This window comes from Salmo salar, chromosome 20, assembly GCF_965601325.2.
Source record: "Salmo salar chromosome 20, fSalSal1, whole genome shotgun sequence".
NCBI lineage: Eukaryota > Metazoa > Chordata > Actinopteri > Salmoniformes > Salmonidae > Salmo > Salmo salar.
This window is the reverse complement of record NC_138310.1, coordinates 55592057-55614321: the sequence shown is the minus strand read 5'-3', so window position 1 is coordinate 55614321 and position 22265 is coordinate 55592057. Positions and strand designations below refer to the sequence as shown.

The window sequence follows — 22265 nt, the reverse complement described above, 5'->3', positions numbered from 1 at the left end:
TTAGATTATTGCATCAGAGCTGCTAATGTGCTGCTTTTTTTTTTTAAGGATTCAAATGATCAGGTGCCTGCAGGTTGGTGTCCCTCTATGGCGCTATGTAAAGTGCCACAGATGTGACTGATATATTTACACAACTCCACAAAGACTCACATGGATATTATGTAACAAGGAGACGCAACAGGAAAACCAACCTAATTTCCGTCCATTTTTGGCACTGTTCTAGCAGATCATCCAGTTCACATGAATGAATTACAATTGTATCAATGCATGAATTCCTCCATGAGCAGACTCTTGACTGGACTGGTGGTGTGCCTCCCATTTAGAGGTATGCATTACTAGCAATTGTGTTCCCAAATCCAAGCCATACCTCAGCCAATGTCACTATGATAGAACTGTGCAACGCTCTGTTCCCTTCCAAGAGGATGTGAGACAGTTTCCTGAATCGAGCCAAACTAGTTAAAAAAAATCTATGAATAGGCCAAGGCAACGCTGTAGGTGATTTGAAAAGAAGTGTACATGTGACCAGAGGATGATTATCTTCCGCACTATTAGAAGTTGATGTGCTGTGATTCAGTGAAGTGGTTGAGCAATCTGTTTTGTCTGCATATTCATAATTCATGTAAGGTTACCTTGGGCACTTCAAATATGCAAATCCTCATAGGGTAATCAATTAAATATGTTCCTAATATTCTTGCACACTTTACATTGATTAATTAATTTATATGTGGTTATGGTGGTCTGCCTCGCACCCATCTATGATCATCCTTCCCTCCAATCCTCATTCCTGAAAATTACAAGTCTACATTTGCTGCCGGTCAGTCACATTGGGCATGGCAGAATTTATATGTTTAGACCAAACTCACCAAGACCAAAGAACTTTGTTTTTTTTCCCCCCCAAGGTTCGCTCACGTACTCCATGCACATAATAGCAGATAACTTGTCATATAAATTAAGGGGCGCTTCCTAGCTGCTCTTCAGCAGCACCCCTCCTAGAATCTAGTGCAGGAGGTGAGGGATCAAACCTCGTGTTCTGCTGTTAGGCCGCCTGACCTTTGACCCCATGTTCCACAGTTTCGTTAATTTATTTCAGTTTAGGGTTAATCACGTTCAACCTCAAAAGGTTGACTCAAGGCTCACTCACAAATGCTCAGCAATAATGCCCCTCAGCACTTGTAGGCTAATGTATCTTTGACTCTGCACAGTGGGTACACAGTGATGTCTAATGGCATTTAGAAGCACGAGCAGTTGTATATCTGAGTGTGTGACTGCATGTCTCAAGTTGGAGAGAGTATGTATGTTTTGTATCCATGGATGGGCAATTAGTCATACATTATACAGTAAATGCCTGAAGTTTAACTCTGAACAACACTCCTTTGAGTCTAATTCACATCAAGATCCCAAATGATGGCAGATATTGTAACATATCAAGAAATGAAATAGAAATAAAAGCATGAATTTTCAATAAAGCATTTAAAAACATAATTCTGTGGTATTTTAATCTTAGATTCTTAACAGTACATTTGCAATAGACAGTTGCATGAAAGCAATAAACATAACCATCTGAAAACAAGAAAGAAACTGCAAAAGGAAGTCACAGAAAACCAATACCTAGAAGCCAAGCTTCTAGGTATTGTCAGCATCTCTAGAGGAAATGTGTTTCTGGGGCAGCATGCAAAGCTTACACAGGGCTGTAATAAGTGTGCAGGCTGTGAAATGGGTCGGTTGAGTGAGTGGGTTCACCCTGTAGCTTCTGGGTGTTCTTGATGATCCAGTTACTGATGTACAGTGGCAAGAAAAATTATGTGAACCCTTTGGAAATACCTGGATTTCTGCATAAATTGGTCATATTGATCTGATCTTCATCTAGGTCACAACAATAGACAAACACAGTCTGCTTAAACTAATAACACACAAACAAATATACGTTTTCATGTCTTTATTGAACACACCGTGTAAACATTCACAGAGCAGGGTGGAAAAAGTATGTGAACCCTTTAATAACAGGCTGACCCTCCATTGGCAGCATTAACCTCAAACGAATGTTTTCTGTAGTTGCGGATCAGACCTGCGCAACGGTCAGGAGGAATTTTGGACCATTCCTCTTTACAAAACTGTTTCAGTTCAGCAATATTCTTGGGATGTCTGGTGTGAACTGCTCTCTTGAGGTCATGCCACAGCATCTCAATCGGGTTGAGGTTAGGACTCTGACTGGGCCACTCCAGAAGGTGTATTTTCTTCTGTTGAAGCCATTCTGTTGATGATTTACTTCCGTGATTTGGGTCGTTGTCCTGTTGCATCACCCGACTTTTGATGAGCTTCAATTGGCAGACAAATAGCCTAACATTCTCTTGCAAAATGTCTTGATAAACTTGGGAATTCATTTTTCCATCAATGATAGCAAGCTGTCCAAGGCAGCAAAGCAGCCCCAAATCACAACGCTCCCACCACCATACTTTACAGTAGTGTTGTGTGTTCCTTCCAAACAACTCAACAGTAATTTCATCTCTCCATAGAATATTTTGCCAGTAGCGCTGTGAAACATCCAGGTGCACTTTTGCAAACTTCAGACGTGCAGCAATGTTTTTTTTGGACAGCAGTGGCTTCTTCCGTGGTGTCCTCCCATGAACACCATTCTTGTTTAGTGTTTTATGTATTGTAGACTCGTCAACAGAGATGTTAGCATCTTCCAGAGATTTCTGTAAGTCTTTAGCTGACACTCTAGGATTCTTCTTAACCTCATTTAGCATTCTGCGCTGTGCTCTTGCAGTCATCTTTGCAGGACGGCCACTCCTAGGGAAAGTAGCAACAGTGCTGAACTTTCTCTATTTATAGACAATTTGTCTTTCCGTGGACTGATGAACATAAAGGCTTTCAGAGATACTTTTGTAAGCCTTTCCAGCTTTATGCAAGTCAACAATTCTTCATCTTAGGTCTTCTGAGATCTCTTTTGTTCGAGGCATGGTTCACATCAGGCAATGCTTCTTGTGAATAGCAAACTCAAATTTTGTGAGTGTTTTTTATAGGGCAAGGCAGCTCTAACCAACATCTCCAATCTCGTCTCATTGATTGGACTCCAGGTTAGCTGACTCCTAACTCCAATTAGCTTTTGGAGAAGTCATTAGCCTAGGGGTTCACATATTTTTTCCAACCTATACTGTGAATGTTTAAATTATGTATTCAATATAGACAAGAAAAATACAATACTTTGTGTGTTATTAGTTTAATCATACTATGTTTGTCTATTGTTGTGACTTAGATGAAGATCAGATCAAATTTGATGACCAATTTATGTAGAAATCCAGGTAATTCCAAAGGGTTCTTTTTCTTGCCACTGTACAGAATGGGTGATCTGCAAGAGCAGTCCCAGGGGTTCCCCTCCAGGTGGAGGATCTTCAGGCTCTCCAGAGGCTCCAGTGTCCCATTCACAAGAGTACTGAGGTGGTTTGATTTCAAGTGCAGTTTCTGGAGGTGCTAAAGGCCTTGAAACATGTTAGGTTAACTTGGGTACTTAAAATTGCTATGTTAAGTGTGCAAATATGCAAATCCTCATAGGGTAATCAATTAATGATTTCCCTAATGATATTGTCGCACACTTTACATTGATTAATTTAATATGTGGTTATGGTGGTCTGCCTTGCACCCATCTAGGATCATCCTTCCTTCCCTCCAATCCTCGTTCCTGAAAATCTAAAGTCTACATTTGCTGCCTGTCAGTCAAATTGGGCATGGCAGAATTTCTATGTTTACTGACCAAACTCACCAAGACCAAAGACCTTTGGATATTTTCCCCAAAGTTCTCTGACATACTCAATGTACTTAATAGCAGATAATTTGTCATTTAGATTAAGGGGCTCTTTCTAGCCACCCAGCCACTCTTCAGCAGCACCCCACCTAGAATGCAGTGCAGGAAGTGAGGGACCAAACCTCATGTTCCACAGTTTCCTTAATTTCTTTTAATTTAGTGTTAATCACGTTCAACCTCATAAAAGGTTGACTCAAGGCTCACTCACAAATGCTCAGCAATAATGCCCCTCAGCACTTGTAGGCTAATGTATCTTTGACTCTGCACAGTGGGTACGCAGTGATGTCTAATGGCCTTAAGTTTAACTCTGAACAACACTCCTTTGAGTCTAATTCACATCAAGATCCCACATTATGGCAGATATTATAACATTTCAAGAAATGAAAGGAAGTAGTTACTTTTATTTAAAAGAAAAACAAAATAAACTCAGCAAAAAAAGAAATGTCCCTTTTTCATGGCCCTGTCTTTCAAAGATAATTAGTAAAAATCCAAATAACTTCACAGATCTTCATTGTAAAGGGTTTAAACACTGTTTCCCATACTTGTTCAATGAACCATAAACAATTAATGAACATGCACCTGTTGAACGGTCATTAAGACCCTAACAGCTTACAGATGGTAGGCAATTAAGGTCACAGTTATGAAAATGTAGGACACTAAAGAGGCCTTTCTACTGACTCTGAAAAACACCAAAATAAAGATGCCCAGGGTCCCTGCTCATCTGCGTGAACGTGCCTTAGGCATGCTGCAAGGAGGCATGAGGACTGCAGATGTGGCCAGGGCAATATATTGCAATGTCCATACCGTGAGACGCCTAAGACAGCACTACAGGGAGACAGGACGGACAGCTGATCGTCCTCGCAGTGGCAGACCACGTGTAACAACACCGGCACAGGATTGGTACATCTGAACATCACACAGGTACAGGATGGCAACAACAACTGCCCTAGTTACACCAGGAACACACAATCCCTCCATCAGTGCTCAGACTGTCCGCAATAGACTAAGAGAGGCTGGACTGAGGGCTTGTAGGCCTGTTGTAATTCAGGTCCTCACCAAACATCACCGGCAACAACGTCGCCTATGGGCACAAACCCACCGTCGCTGGACCAGACAGGACTAGCAAAAAGTGCTCTTCGCTGACCAGTCGCGGGTTTTGTCTCACCAGGGGTGATGGTCGGATTCGCGTTTATCGTCAAAGGAATGAGCGTTACACCAAGGCCTGTACTCTGGAGCAGGATCAATTTGGAGGTGGAGGGTCCATCATGGTCTGGGGCGGTGTTTCACAGCATCATCGGACTGAGCTTGTTGTCATTGCAGGTAATCTCAACGCTGTGCGTTACAGGGAAGACATCCTCCTCCCTCATGTGGTACCCTTCCTGCAGGCTCATCCTGACATGACCCTTCAGCATGACAATGCCACCAGCCACACTGCTCGTTCTGTGCATGATTTCCTGCAAGACAGGAGTGTCAGTGTTCTGCCATGGCCAGCGAAGAGCACGGATCTCAATCCCATTAGGGACGTCTGGGACCTGTTGGATCGGAGGGTGAGGGCTAGGACCATTCCCCACAGAAATGTCTGGGAACTTGCAGGTGCCTTGGTGGAAGAGTGGGGTAACATCTCACAGCAAGAACTGGCAAATCTGGTGCAGTCCATGAGGAGGGGATGCACTGCAGCTGGTGGCCACACCAGATACTGACTGTTACTTTTGATTTTGACCCCCCTTTGTTCAGGGACACAATATTACATTTCTGTTAGTCTCATGTCTGTGGAACTTGTTCAGTTTATGTCTCAGTTGTTGAATCTTGTTATGTTCATACAAATATTTACACACGTTAAGTTTGCTGAAAATAAAAGCAGTTGACAGTGAGAGGACATTTCTTTTTATGCTGAGTTTATTTAAAAACATAATTAAATGGTATTTTAATCTTTACACTACATCAACTTAGATTCTTAACAATGCATTTGCAATAGACAGTTGCATGAAAGCAATAAACATAACCATCTGAAAATAGGAAAGAAACTGCAAAAGGAAGTCACAGAAAACCAATACCTAGAAGCCAAGCTGTAACCACTGTCAGCATCTCTAGAGGAAATTTGCTTCTGGGGCAGCATGCAATGCTCACACAGGGTTTTAATAAGTGCGCAGGCTGTGAAATGGGTCGGTTGAGTGAGGAACACATGGGTTCGTCCTGTAGCTTCTGGGTATTGTTGATGATCCAGTTATTGATGTACAGAATGGGTGATTTGCAAGAGCAGTCCCAGGGGTTCCCCTCTAGGTGGAGGACCTTCAGGCTCTCCAGAGGCTCCAGTGTCCCATTCACAAGAGTACTGAGGCGGTTTGATTTCAGGTGCAGTTTCTGGAGGTGGGGAAGGCTTTGAAACATGTCAGGGTGTAACAGTTCAATCTGGTTGTTGTCCAAGTCAAGCTCCTGTAAGTCGACCAGGGGGGCGAAGACTTGAGGGTGCAAGAACACCAAGCGGTTGTTCTGGAGAAGGAGTCTACGTAAATTATCCAGGGAGTAGAAGGTGGCATATGGGAGATCACGAAGCTGGTTGAAGCTGAGATGAAGCTCCTTTAGGGCACCTAACCCATCAAAGCCTGTAGGAGCCAGTGCTGTGAGGCGGTTGTTGTCCAAATCCAGAATCTTGACGCTTCGAAGCTCAGAAAATACGCCTTTTGGAAGATCTTCAATCAGGTTTTCATTCAACAGGAGCTCTCTCAGTTCACCAAGGGTGGAAAACTGCTCAGGGTGAATAACTGTGAGACGGTTGTTGAAGAGCTTCAGGGAGTGGAGTTTCGCCAGACCATGGAAGATGGACCAAGCGAGAGACCTGAGGTGGTTGTTGTCTAACTGTAGCTCCCTGAGGCTCTTGGTCTTGTGGAATAGGCCTCTGGGAATCTTGCTTAGTACATTGTTGTCCAGGTAGAGTTTCCGTAGGCTCCTCAGCCTGAAGAACAAGCCTTTGTGGAGGTCAGCTATCTGATTGTTGGCCAGCTGGAGTTCCCTTAGCTTAGACATCATGTGAAAGAGCCCTGGTGGAATGGATGAGATCTTGTTGCTGTCAAGCTGCAGCTCTCTCAGCCTAGTTAGGTTGTGAAACAGGTCCTCTGGAAGGTATGTCAGGTTGTTGTGGTAGAGATCCAGGAGCTCCAGTCTGCCTAGATATTGAAACACTTCAGAGGGGAGGGATTGGAGGTTATTGTAGCTCAGATCCAATTGACCAAGATGGGATAGACCCCTCAATGAGTCCTCAGCTATTCTGCTCAGGCAGTTATTATTCAAAACCAAAATCCTTAGATGGCTGAGCTCAGAGAAAGCATCTTCTGGTATGAAGGTGATGCTGTTCTTCTGGAGGTACAAGCTATGCAGCTGTGACACAACCCTCAGGGCAGCAATGGGCACAAAATCAAACTTGTTTCCACTGAGGTCCAGATGACTCAGGTTAACTGCTCCCCTGAATGTGCCATTCCCAATGCTAACCAAGTTGTTCTTGGACAAAATCAGCTTTACCAACTTGGAGGAGTTCTCAAACACCCCTTCTTCAAACTCCACAATACTGTTGCTGCTCAGGTGAAGGTCAGTGAGTGCAGGGGCTCCACTCAGTGCCCCGTACTGCAGGCTGTTGATCTGGTTCAGTGTGAGAATGAGCGTCTTCAATTGACCAAGGCCTTGGAGAGATCCTGGGTGCAGGGCCTCCATGTGGTTCTCACTAAGGTCCAGGAAGGTGAGCGCTGAGAGGCCTTGGAGCTGCCCAGGGCCCAGTGAACCCAGGCAATTACCCCTGAGAAACAGCTTGACCAGGCTGCTCATGTTGGGCCAGATGAAGTTGGAGGTCAAGGAAACATTGAGGCGGTTTTTGGTGAGATCCAGGAACTGCAGCTGCTCCAGTCCACTGGTGGGGAATGCCTGGATCAGGTTATGGGCCACATAAAGCTCCTCAGTACCATCGGGGAGGTTAGGGAACTTCTTCAGCCTCTTGTCTGGGCAGCTGACTGTGACATTGTCCAGACATTCACATGGTGAGGCAGGGCAGGTAGCAGCTACTGAGATGAGGGCCATGATGACCGTGCTTAAAATCCCCAACATCGCCAGGAACTAGTGTTGATGTGACAGGGAAGGAAAGCGGGCCAACGTGAGATGTGAAACAAATATATGAAACTTCTGTTGAGCCATAATTCCTACTTACGGTACACATCCTGCTCAACAGTTTCAATGTAATCTATGCCATTTCATTGTTCCTTTCTTTGGATATCCAGTACAATGTCTTGTTAATTACGTGAAAATCTTGCGACTCTACAAACTTGTTGGATGCATTTGCAGTACAGAATGAAAACATTTGATCACAAATCCAAAATGCTGGAGTATGAGCCAAATTAAAAGTTTTAGCTTCAGTCTCCAAATAAATACATAGTGGAGTTTGTCTATAAACATGTCAGCACTGTGTAGCAATGAGTACATTATAATTACACTGTGCTTGCCAACTTAATAAATATATACTTTCCCTGTCACTTACTATAAAATGGGACCCAACGGATTGCTTGGGAGTGACACAATCTGTCTTTCCAGTAGATTCCCTTTCATCATTAAAACTTTTATTGAGATTTAAGGGGCAACCTGCAGTTCAAACAATAACAAAGCGTCCCCACACCACTGTTTTGGTAAAAAGCTTGGTCTGCAAAAATGTAATACTCTCAAATTCATGGAAAGAGCTATGGATACAAGGAAATAAATTGTGTAAACCACGTTTCGAGGCTATACATTGTTTGTTTCCAATTACAATGTTTACTAACAAAAGAGTAAATGTTTTTGGTTCTGATGGGGTACGACAGTTGAACTAAGCTAATGAGGCATCGATAAGTTATATTCTTCAAAAATCAATAGGTATAATATCATTAACTTTAAAGTCTAAAATGCATCAAGCAAGGCAGATTGCCCCTTTAAGAAGTTGCATGTTTGTCATGTTTTAGCAATGACAAAAGTGCAAAATGTGTGCATACATTCTGACTTTGAAAACACACAGTTGCAAGAAAATATTTGACCTAAAATGCTATTCACTAGTCATAAGTCAACTTACCTTTGAGGAGGAGAGATTAGTGCTGCATGTGATAGTTGTGAGTTATAAATTGTGAAAGGCGCAGAGATGAATTCTTCATTTTAAAGGAGAGGTTTTTAGGAAGTGTCGGAAACTTCCTAATAGGTCAGCACAATTTGTGCAGTTTGGAGCCCCTATCTGTGACGTCAGATCAGTCTCACATTTGATTAGCACAGAAAGCTAAGCATGTGTCTAGATGTAACAGATGCATGTCAGTACCAAGAAAATGATAGAAACCACTTCAGAGCTTCATCTGTGACCGCACTGCAATCAGTCTAGGCTGTGTCTAGGGTAAAGCACACTGTTTAGCTGGTTCACTTTCTATTTCCTTCTATAATGTAAACTCAGCGAAAAAGAAACATCCTCTCACTGTCAACTGCGTTTATTTTCAGTAAACTTAACATGTGTAAATATTAGTACGAACATAAGTTTCAACAACTGAGACATAAACTGAACAAGTTCCACAGACATGTGACTAACACAAATTGAATAATGTGTCCCTGAACAAAGGGGGGGTCAAAATCAAAAAGTAACAGTCAGTATCTGGTGTGGGCACCAGCTGCATTAAGTACTGCAGTGCATCTCCTCCTCATGGACTGCATCAAATTTGCCAGTTCTTGCTGTGAGATGCACACTTGCACACTTCCACTAAGGCACCTGCAAGTTCCCGGACATTTCTGGGGGGAATGGCCCTAGCCCTCACCCTCCGGTCCAACAGGTCCCAGACGTGCTCAATGGGATTGAGATCCGGGCTCATCGCTGGCCATGACAGAACACTGACATTCCTGTCTTGCAGGAAATCACGCACAGAACGAGCAGTGTGGCTGGTGGCATTGTCATGCTGGAGGGTCATGTCAGGATGAGCCTGCAGGAAGGGTACCACATGAGGGAGGAGGATGTCTTTCCTGTAACGCACAGCGTTGAGATTGCCTGCAATGACAACAAGCTCAGTCCGATGATGCTGTGACACACCGGCCCAGACCATGACGGACCCTCCACCTCCAAATTGATCCCGCTCCAGAGTACAGGCCTCGGTGTAACGCTCATTCCTTCGACGATAAACGCGAATCCGACCATCACCCCTGGTGAGACAAAACCGCAACTCGTCAGTGAAGAGCACTTTTTGCCAGTCCTGTCTGGTCCAGCGATGGTGGGTTTGTGCCCATTTGTTGCCGGTGATGTCTGGTGAGGACCTGCCTTACAACAGGCCTACATTTCCAGCTTTTCTCAGCCTATTGCGGACAGTCTGAGCACTGATAGAGGGATTGTGCGTTCCTGGTGTAACTCGGGCAGTTGTTGTTGCCATCCTGTACCTGTCCCGCAGATGTGATGTTCGGATGTACCGATCCTGTGCAGGTGTTGTTACACGTGGTCTGCCACTGCGAGGACGATCAGCTGTCTGTCCTGTCTCCCTGTAGCGCTGTCTAAGGCGTCTCACAGTACGGACATTGCAATTTATTGCCCTGGCCACATCTGCAGTCCTCATGCCTCCGTGCAGCATGCCTAAGGCACGTTCACGCAGATGAGCAGGGACCCTGGGCATCTTTCTTTTGGTGTTTTTCAGAGTCAGTAGAAAGGCCTCTTTAGTCCTAAGATTTCATAACTGTGACTTTAATTGCCTACCGTCTGTAAGCTGTTAGTGTCTTAACGACCGTTCCACACATTGTCACGACTTCCGCCGAAGTTGGTCCCTTTCCTTGTTCGGGCGGCGTTCGGCGGTCGAAGTCACCGACCTTCTAGCCATCGCTGATCCTCTTTTCATTTTCCTTTGGTTTTGTCTTGTCTTCCATCACACCTGGTTCCAATCCAATCAATTACATGTTGTGTATTTAACCCTCTGTTCCCCCTCATGTCCTTGTCGGTGATTGTTTATTGTAAGTGCTTATACCCATTATTTGATTGTTCTGTTTTCCGGTGTTTTTTTGTTTGTTATTAAACTGAGCCGTTTGGAAGCACAGTTTTTGCTCTCCTGCATCTGACTTCTCTGCTGCCAGTACGCACCCCGTACACAGGTGCATGTTCATTAATTGTTTATGGTTAATTTCACAAGCATGGGAAACAGTGTTTAAACCCTTTACAATGAAGATCTGTGAAGTTATTTGTATTTTTACAAATTATCTTTGAAAGACAGGGTCCTAAAAAAGGGATGTTTCTTTTTTTGCTGAGTTTATTAGTTTCAATCACCAACCATATATCTCAGAGCCTAGAAGCATTGCAAGTAAGTCTATGCTAGATGAAAGTGAGACCGTCCTTAACAGGCATGACTAGCACATGACTAGGTCTTTTTGTTTAGAGTGGATATTTTATTTTTCACCCTTTTAAGATTCTTGTGATCAGGTTGATCTCATAATAGACACAGATATAAAGGATAATGGTAGCGAATGGGATTATTCAATTTGTGAACCAAAATGTGGCAAGAGGTTCATATAAGTGCTGAAATAGTTGCAACTTGAAACAAGGATGAAAAGATTAAAGTACTGTAGTATTTTGACTTCCTGATGCTGCACTCTACCGTCTCTCTTATTTAGACTACACATTTGGAAGAGGGGTTTTCGGACTTAAAGCTGCAGGCAATCATCATGTCACAATTCTATGGATAAAATGGGGTTTTGCTGACCATACAATAAAACACTGCCACCACATAAGTAAAAATAATCACTGATAACCACAAGATGACGCCATCACAACAGTTATAAGGATGCCTCCGGCCATGATGAGGCTACTACTCCACTAGGTGGCCCTCTGCAACATATAGAATTGCAACACAGCACAGAAAGCAAACAAACAGGACGCCATTGCAACTTCTCACCAACATGATGTTATCTAAAAATGTCAATCAACAAACAATATCAACATAACAAGCAAAGCTATGATGACTATACATGAGATATTTAGAAACATAATTCCCTAAAAATGCCAATCTTACCTATTTCAATGGTAAGTTAACCAATGCATTATTTTGTTGCCGATATACTCTTGAAAACCATGATGTGTACAATCAATGGTCTATATTTCTATCTATTTGGTTCCTTTATCAATTTGCATTCAAATAAACAGTTAGACAACATTTTCAAGCATTATTGAATTACAGTCAAGGCTCGTCAAATATAATAATGATTCTGTTCTCAAAAAGTTATTTGTAAACTTTGAACAACAACATCCTGGGCATCAGGGCCAGTCAGGGTTGGACAGACTCTTGATTAAGGGCAGAGCATGGCCTCCAGTGTGCCTCCAGACCTCATAATCTCTGCCAGATTAGAGATTAATGCAGTGGGGGGTTGGCTGTGGCACTGCCTACCAACAACTGTAATTAGAACGTTGAGATGACTAGGTCTGAAATACAGTAGGTCAGCTGGAATAGAGAGAAGTTACAGTACTTTGTAACTCTCCTCCAGTGGTGTCAGCGCAGAAACAACCAGTGTCCGAGGATATGTAAAGCATTTTGGAGTTTGGATAACAGTGGACCGTTCATGTTGCCATGTTATTATAGGCCTATATTGAGTGGGCTTGTTTTTTTATTATAACGTAGAAGCCAAATAGTTAAAAGGGTTCAACACTCTCTCAGCTGAAGTTGTAAGGTAATATGTTTGGAATGAATGGACTACTAATGGGTTATTAATACAGTACTAATACTATTAATTCATGAAGCTATATCAAATCAGATCTGCCAAGTGTCTTGAGTCAGACAGTGGAGGCTCTGTTGGACAGTGACTGGAGGTGGTTTGTGTTCAGTTCCTCAGGGTCAACCAGGGATGCAGTGGTGGGCTGGGCCCTGGTCGATCACCCTGACCTACTCCGTGTGCACACATCACTTACAATCATGTCCAGGCTCTCTCCGTGGTACACACTGTGGAAAGAGCAGCACCAACTGACGCCCACACTTTACCTGCCTTTGCACATACCCCATTAGGAGTATTGAAAATTCCACATAAAGCGGTTTCCAAATGATTTGGTCCCAAATGACTGCCTAATGATGCTTCGGGACTAGATGCTGATTAGAGAGAGTCTGACGCGTGGAACTTGTCAGGTTCACACTGTTTCAATAGTGACTCACTTTCACACACTGCTCTTCTGTGCTCTCACACTGCTCTTTCACCCATGCAAAACCAAGAAAAGCGCTAAACCAACATCCACTATATGCCTATCTCAATAACAAAATTCCAAGATCCCGGGGACCACAGCAGAATGAGATGTTCATGGGCCCAACCCTCTCGTGTCCGATTTGTACAGGTGAGACTATAGTCTTTGGTGGTGTGCTTCTGCTGTCATCACCCACTTGGCATAATCTATAAATAGAACTGAATAGTATAGCTAGATTAAAACATAGAAATGCTATACACCAGAGAACAGATGGTTTGGTCTCACAACAATAGAAATTACAAGTGGAGGGGAAATTAAATACAAGTACAGTAGCTGTTTGTTGCTTTGTTTAAGGGTGTCTAATTTAGACAGGGCGCTGTCACCCCTGTTGTCAAATGCCCAAAAGATGCAGTGTCAAGTGATGACATTACTGTACAGAGTATTGCTTGCCAACGTGGTTGGCGTGTGGTTCGTGTTGGTAACTGCTGTTCTACCGATGAATGAATGGGGAAATTGTCTCTTTAAGAACATGGGGGAAGGGTGTGTTACTGAGCCTCCGACGCAGCCCTGCCTATTATTTTGCTTGACGTTCTTCCTTCTTGCTCTTGTCATACAGTTTGGGGATGCCTTTTTATGTAGGCAAATGTTACAACAGATAGTAATTAAGGATATCTGCAAGAATCCAAGATAAAAAAAATTTCGAACGTTGATTATTATTCGACGGCTACTTTTTCGGAAGTAGTCCATCGCGAGCAGAAAGAGAAAGGGGGTAACTGTACATTCGCCGATGCTCTATCCGCAATTGTCATGTCGTTGTATTGTTTCTTTTGACGGTTAATTATTAAATAATCAACTATGAAATGCGGGTTGACAATTAGGCTTAAGTCGTTCAGTGTTTTGCCTTGGGAGTGGTTGGTTTTGCGAGCATCATTTGGCACCCCCCCAAAAAATACATCTTTCTCAACGACAGACATCCACCCATGGTCGTGGTACGCGCAGACTACCTGACCTATGTTTTTTGTTTTACCAATTGTTTTTATTGGATATAACAAACTTCTCTGTTCCGGACATACACCCACAGGCATCACTGGACAATACATAATTGCTTTCTAAAAAATATTTTTCGTATAGGAATGGTGCGATAGTTAGAATAAACCTGTTTTGGTTTCATTTTATTTCCAAAATGAAGCACAGCATTGATGCCTTTCTTCACATGAAGAATGAGCCAAACATGAAGTGGACAGCCTAGTAAGTAGGCTATTCAGACAGTTTTCTAGACAATTGTCTGTATACTGTCGTGTTCGGTGCTGCCCTTTTACAATGAAAATGAGTATTGTTTGAGGATACAATTCTGTCTCACTGCTCTCGAACCTGGGGTTGCCGGTAGGATAGGCGTCTATTGCCTTTGAACACTGGCTAGGCGGTGGAGCGGCCAATGTCGACTGTTATCTTCGGTAGAATATAACGTTAATCCTGTACATACCTACATACAAACCAAGTTGGCATTTAGTCTAATAGAAAGGATACCTCAGGGACAATGTCTTCTCGTGCAGCACTACCTGGGAACGATCGGAAATCGGACCTCGTAAGTATTTAATACATTTTACTATCTTATATAAGCTTTTGTTTATGTCAGACAGTCGGGTGAATTACACCCTATAAATGGAACAGTGGCATAGAATCAAGCAAGGTGACAAGTAAACGTATTAAAAAACGACTGGAGGATGCATAAAGCCGATACAATCATTACTGATTGATGGGGGAAGGCTTGCTGTAGCCTATTTGCACCGCTGTTAAAACCATAATTAATTCACTCTGTACATGTTGTTCAAGTGAACAGAATAACCCATAATACATCATTTTGAGAGAGCACATTCTGTCCCTAGAAAATCTGGAAATCAATAATGATACAACTGTAACACTGTCATACCAGTATGTAATAATATGTCAATTCAATGTGAAACAAATGTGGCCGAGCTAATGCAGTGGCAGGTTTGTATACAGCCTCTCAGGCACATATGTCACTTTGGTTTCAATGTCTATGTTTCACACATTTTTTTTAGGAATGCTGAAAAGAGGACATTTTGTTAATCACCATCGAAAAGCTCTTTACCTCTTCTAATTCCCATCAATCATGAAGGGGATGTTTGGCTTGAGTCTAGTTTGCTCAGTACAGTATCAATGTAGAATAACAGAGCTTACAGGGACAAGTAGCTCACCAGTTTCGCACAGACCTTCTTTACAGATGACTGGCATTTGAAGCTAGACAGTTTTATCTGTTTATTGACAGTGATCCTCGGCCAGACACATAGAAGTGTGACAATCCACCCAGTATTTTGATCACAACATTGGACAGGCCCCAGTTTATTTCTTTATTCACATAGACGAACAATAGATAAAGAGACAATTATATTAGGCCACGCCCACATACAATTAGGTTCTATTGTCTGCTGATTGTTGTTGCTTTTATTTGTTGATCATCCTCTGCTGCAATAAATAAACATTCAAATCCTATATCTAAGCAGGCCTCACATTATCATGGCACTGACTTGGTCCTTCCTGGAAGGAGTGGCAAACAATAGTGACACACTAAAAGGCAGATAGATTCACTACAAATGCATTTGAGTTGAATGAACAAAGCATTATTGACAGGTGGATATATCAGAGAGGGATAGGGTCTGTCTCACCCTGCTGTGCCCACCCTCATCCATAATATTAGGGCATGGTAAGATGTTTGTTGATTGGTGGGGTGTAGGGCTATAAATTAGGATAATATTATGTTACTACACAATATATGGCCTGAGCTTACATTGCTTTTCTAAAATATTTATTTAAAGAAAAGGCATAAAAATATTCAAGACATTCATGAAGCAGGTCATGCTTGTTGTCCTTTTCAGAAAGGACTTCCAGAAGGACTTCCAATCAAATCAAGTGACAATATGAGAGTAAATATTTGATAACATGATTCTCTTAATTACATCCACTTTATGCTCACTTCAAGGAATACAAAACAGAGTATTGTGTGAAAGCCCATGTTGTTCCGAATGACTGTGTGATCTCGCTCTCCGTGGCGGATGTGAGTAAAACTTTTAAACAGGTTAACACTCGCCAGGCTGCCGGGCCAGACGGAATAACAGGGCGTTTTCTCAAAGCATGCGCAGACCAGCTGGCAAGTGTCTTCAAGGACATTTTCAATCTAACCTTGTCCCAGTCTGTAATCCCAACATGTTTCAAGCTGACCACCATTGTCACTGTTCCCAAGAACTCCAAGGTAACCTGCCTATCCTGCCTATATGACTTTTAAAGGCTGGTCATGACACACATCAACACCATCATCCCAGACAAAAGCATTATTGACAGGTGGATATATCAGAGAAGAATAGGGTCTGTCTCATCCCAGACACCCTGGACCCACTCCCATTTCGCATAGCGCCCCAACAGATCCTCAGATGACGCAATTTCAATTGCACTTCACACTGCCCTCCCACCTGGACAAGAGGGGAAATAACTATGTGAGAATGCTGTTCATAGACTACAGCTCAGTGTCCAACACCATAGTCCCCTCCAAGCTCATCACCAAGCTGGGGACCCAGGGACTGAACACCTTCCTCTTTAACTAGATCCTGGACTTCCTGACGGGAAGGCCCCAGGTGGTGAGGGTAGGCAACAACACCTCTGCCACGCTGACCCTCAAGACGGGGACCCTTGAAGGGTGTGTGCTTAGTCCTCTCCTGTACCCCATAATCACACACGACTGCATGGCCATGCACGATTCCAACACTATCATTAAGTTTACTGACAACACGACGGTGGTAGGCCTGATCACTGACAGCGATGGGACAGCCTACAGGGAGGTCAGAGACTTGGCAGTGTGGTGCCATGACAACAACCTCTCTCTCAACATCAGACCAAGGAGCTAATCATGGACTACAGGAGAAAGAGGGGAGAGCACGCCCCCATCCGCATCGACGGGGCTGTAGTGGAGCGGGTCAAGAGCTTCAAGTTCCTTGGCGTCCACATCACTAAGGACTTGACAGGGTACACACACACAGTTGTGAAGAGGGCACCACGGCGCCTTTTCCCCCTCAGGAGGCTGAAAAGATTTGGCATGGATCCTCGGATCCCTACAGCTGCACCATCGAGAGCATCTTTGCCTCGCTGCATCACCGCTTGTTATGGCAAATGCACCACCCTTGACCACAAAGTGCTACAGAGGGTGGTGCGGACAGTCCAATACATCACTTGCCATCCATGACCTCTATATCAGGCGGTGTCCCAGCCACCCAAGCCATAGACTGTTTACTCTGCAACCATCCGGCAAACGGTACCAGAGCATTGGCTCTCAGAACAACAGGCTCCGAGACAGCATCTACCCCCAAGCCATAAGACTGCTAAATAGCCATAAGACTGCTAAACACACATATACACATACACACACACGCTCGCTCGCGTACACATACACACACACGCTCGCACACGCATACCGACACAACACAAATACACATACATACATACACACATACATATGTAACAGTGTAGGTTCCGTCCCTCTCTTCGCCCCAACCTGGGCTCGAACCAGGGACCCTTGCACACATCAACAACTGACACCCACGAAGCATCGTTACCCATCATGCCACAAAAGCCGCGGCCCTTGCAACGCAAGGGGAAACCCTACTTCAAGTCTCAGAGCGAGTGACGTCACTGATTGAAACGCTATTAGCGCGCACCACCGCTAACTAACTAGCCATTTCACATCGGTTACACATACATACATACATACATACATACATACATACATACATACATACATACATACATACATACATACATACATACATACATACATACATACACAGACACTTCTAGACTCATCATTTGCTGCTGCTACTCTGTTCTTTATTTTATCCTGATGCCTAGTCACTTTACCCTGCCTTCATGTACATATCTATCTCAAATACCTCGTACCCCTGCACATAGAGCTGGTACTGGTACTCCCTGTATATAGCTCCACATAGATCTGGTACTGGTACTCCCTGTATATAGCTCCACATAGATCTGGTACTGGTACTCCCTGTATATAGCTCCACATACATATGGTACTGGTACTCCCTGTATATAGCTCCACATAGATCTGGTACTGGTACTCCCTGTATATAGCTCCACATTGATCTGGTACTCCCTGTATATAGCTCCACATAGATCTGGTACTGGTACTCCCTGTATATAGCTCCACATACATCTGGTACTCCCTGTATATAGCTCCACATAGATCTGGTACTGGTACTCCCTGTATATAGCTCCACATAGATCTGGTACTGGTACTCCCTGTATATAGCTCCACATAGATCTGGTACTGGTACTCCCTGTATATAGCTCCACATAGATCTGGTACTGGTACTCCCTGTATATAGCTCCACATAGATCTGGTACTGGTACTCCCTGTATATAGCTCCACATAGATCTGGTACTGGTACTCCCTGTATATAGCTCCACATACATCTGGTACTGGTACTCCCTGTATATAGCTCCACATAGATCTGGTACTGGTATTCCCTGTATATAGCTCCACATAGATCTGGTACTGGTACTCCCTGTATATAGCTCCACATAGATCTGGTACTCCCTGTATATAGCTCCACATAGATCTGGTACTGGTACTCCCTGTATATAGCTCCACATAGATCTGGTACTCCCTGTATATAGCTCCACATAGATCTGGTACTGGTACTCCCTGTATATAGCTCCACATAGATCTGGTACTGGTACTCCCTGTATATAGCTTCACATAGATCTGGTACTGGTACTCCCTGTATATAGCTCCACATAGATCTGGTACTGGTACTCCCTGTATATAGCTCCACATACATCTGGTACTGGTACTCCCTGTATATAGCTCCACATAGATCTGGTACTGGTACTCCCTGTATATAGCTTCACATAGATCTGGTACTGGTACTCCCTGTATATAGCTCCACATACATCTGGTACTGGTACTCCCTGTATATAGCTCCACATAGATCTGGTACTAGTACTCCCTGTATATAGCTCCACATACATCTGGTACTGGTACTCCCTGTATATAGCTCCACATAGATCTGGTACTGGTACTCCCTGTATATAGCTCCACATAGATCTGGTACTGGTACTCCCTGTATATAGCTCCACATAGATCTGGTACTGGTACTCCCTGTATATAGCTCCACATAGATCTGGTACTGGTACTCCCTGTATATAGCTTCACATAGATCTGGTACTGGTACTCCCTGTATATAGCTCCACATAGATCTGGTACTGGTACTCCCTGTATATAGCTCCACATAGATCTGGTACTGGTACTCCCTGTATATAGCTCCACATAGATCTGGTACTGGTACTCCCTGTATATAGCTCCACATAGATCTGGTACTGGTACTCCCTGTATATAGCTCCACATTGATCTGGTACTGGTACTCCCTGTATATAGCTCCATTCTTGTGTATTTTATTCCTCTTGTATTACAATTTTTATTTGTCTTATATTTTTCAATTCTGCATCATTGGGAAGGGCTTGGTAGCAAACATTTCACAGTTAAGTCTACACCTGTTGTATTTGGCACATGTGACAATAACCTTTTATTTTATTTGACTTAAGTACTGTCATTGTGACACTGCTAAGCTATTTTTTCTTTTTTTGTACTTTTACCCCTTTTTCTCCCCAATTTTGTGATATCCAATTGGTATTTACAGTCTTGTCCCATCGCTGCAACTCCCCTACGGACTCGGGAGAGGCGAAGGTCGAGAGCCATGCATCCCCCAAAACACAACCCTGTCAAGCCACACTGCTTCTTGACACACTGCTAGCTTAACCAGGAAGCCAGCCGCACCAATGTTTCGGAGGAAACACCGTCCAGCTGGCGATCGAGGTCAGCTTTCAGGTGCTTGGCCTGCCACAAGGAGTCACTACAGCGCGATGGGACAAGGAAATCCCGGTCGGCCAAACCCTCCCCTAACCCAGACGACGTTGGTCCGATTGTGCGCCGCCTCATGGGTCTCACGGTCGCGGCCAGCTGCGACACAGCCTGGGATCGAACCTGGGTCTTTAGTGACGCCACACTGTTAAACTTGATTACATTTACAGCACAGATAATCAAATGAACAGACTCCTCTCATCACACCTAATGTTTTTGATATGGTCCAAATGTTTCTGCACTGAGACAATACTATACTATTCTATCCCCAAATGATCATCTCAAAGTTTCTATGTAGATGTTTTTAATCTCCATATCAAATAATTTCTGGGTAACAATTAAGTACCTTAGTGTGATTGTTTTGAATTAAAATAGTCAAAAAGAAACACATAGCTTCTTAGCAAAGAGCAATTTCTCAAGCAAGAATTTTGCTAGAACTGTCTGTGAGTGGTTTGTGGGGAAGGGGTAACTGAAAACTAGCTCTTATTGGCAGTGTGGTTTGGAACTCTCTTTCATATTATTAACTAATCTATTAACTAATTTACTACATGGTGATGTCACCAGGTAGGCCAACACTCGATCCCCGCAAAACAGGCTGAAATTTTAGACAGCCTTTTCAAACAGCTCTTACGCTAAAAGGGCATTATCATTTTCACAATTTCACAGTATTATTCCAACCTCATAGTGTGGGTATAAACATTACACAGGAAAAACATTTGTTTTGCTGCACTGGCCGTTTAACAAAAAACCCATGTTGGTGGTCCTTTATGTGACAGAAATGTTGCAAGCCAGGGATCAAAATGATTGACCTGCTCTTGGAGTCAACTGGGTCAAACGTTTTGTTTGAAATCTCTCAATGGAAACTTAGGGGTCTTTCGCTTCCCAATCCACTTCCCTCCAAATCCGAGATCTATGCTGAGAGAAAAGGAGGTGGCATAACACGAGAAAGCCCACACCGGTCTCCTCCTATCACGTTGCTCGCGCCGTACCTCCCAGAAGGACCCATCTGTAATTAAAATGATTTTAGATTGTATCGTCTTCCTCGGTCTCGTTCCCTGGGACAGCCTGGGGGTGTAGTGGGAGAGTGAAAACGTGTTGCATTAAGGTTGACGTAGTGTATCAGGATGTGTGCAAAGTAGGGTGGGATGGGGCTTCGACATGTTTTTAAAATTTTGGTAAATCATTGTTAACAACAAACCAGACCTGTGAGGCTGTTGACCTAAAATGCGGAATTTCTTGAACAGGGCTGAGGGTAGCATATTTGGCTCAGTAAACAGTTGATTCAACCACCATTTTCAATATGCACATGAGTTTTTCTGTTAGAATAGATAATAGGCCTACATGGTAAATAGACTACTGACCAGAAGATGACATGATGTTAACTCCAGGCGGGGTTTCACTTTGTTGTGCCCTTGTGTAAGACATCTACCTATATCCTTGTACATCAATCTGTGTAAGCCTAATCAATGTAAATCCATGTCGGTAAAGCAAAGGAATTTGGTATGTAGGGCAGGCTAATGATGCTTATTCAAAGGCATATTATCTCCCTATCATCATAACTTGAATAATAAACCTAACAACACACATGGTGGCACACATTAGTCATCCAGATTTGAGATTTGCATAATCGCAGTCGCTTCGCACCTCCCGCTCCAGCACGTCCCAGGAATCCAAGTCGTTTTGAGTCAGGCGACTAATGCTGTCTTCGGGCTGGTACAGTTTCGCACCCCCCTGCATTGTGACATCCTCTGTATGCCCCTCTTCTCTCGCTTCAATCAGCACCATCTGGTAGAGTGACCACTACTCTCACTCTCCAGTTGCCCAGCCAGTCCCATGAATGGAGCCCATGTAGGCTCAGTTTCTGTTGTTTTGATCAGTACCTCTATACATTTCTTATCCAGCTCAGCTTGCAAATATACAGAGAACGCTGAATATTGTGAACAAACTTTTAGTCATACATTTTGCATATAAATGTTTTGTTTTATTTACCTGTCAATAGTTTGTCCCTTTTGAAAATAATTCACGAGCCTCTATAATGCAACCACATGCAGGTCTGAATGAATTAACAGGTTTTTCTTGGTGGCACAGAACAAAGCCATTGTGTGGCCTTGTATTGATGGATTCATGATTTGGCTGTCTCTACATGAAAAGGACTCCTCGAATCCCATTGAAGATATGCAGTTCACATAGGATTGTTCAGTCTGTTGATTTGCATTGAACAGCACCTTGTATCAATGGTGGGCTATACTTGACCTGCTCATCTTGTTAAAGATGACTATCGTCTAGTAGAAATGAACTTGATTTACTCCCATTTATATGACCAAGTAAGCCTAAGTATC

General features: G+C 43.3%; 2 protein-coding genes across 5 annotated transcripts in view; one reads left to right on the top strand and one right to left on the bottom strand.

Moving 5' to 3' along the window:
• Window positions 1–1479: 1479 nt before the first annotated feature.
• si:dkey-182i3.11 (uncharacterized) lies at window positions 1480–9048 on the bottom strand. Its single transcript, XM_014162383.3, has 2 exons — window positions 8883–9048; window positions 1480–7903 (listed from the first exon to the last, which is right to left on the bottom strand). The coding sequence occupies exon 2, from the start codon at window positions 7892–7894 to the stop codon at window positions 5840–5842; it is 2055 nt and encodes a 684-aa protein (XP_014017858.1). The 5' UTR covers window positions 7895–7903; window positions 8883–9048; the 3' UTR covers window positions 1480–5839.
• Window positions 9049–13517: 4469 nt separating this feature from the next.
• Window positions 13518–22265, top strand: part of LOC106580867 (MAP/microtubule affinity-regulating kinase 4-like) — a 51423-nt gene continuing 42675 nt past the window's right edge. For 2 of the 4 annotated variants that reach the window (XM_014162369.3, XM_014162371.3), the window contains exon 1: window positions 13518–14565. In XM_014162369.3, coding sequence (XP_014017844.1) covers window positions 14518–14565 — 48 coding nt within the window. In that variant the 5' untranslated portion in view covers window positions 13518–14517. The remainder of the gene's footprint in view (window positions 14566–22265) is intronic. The other 2 variants (XM_014162372.3, XM_014162376.3) reach the window with 2 other exon arrangements.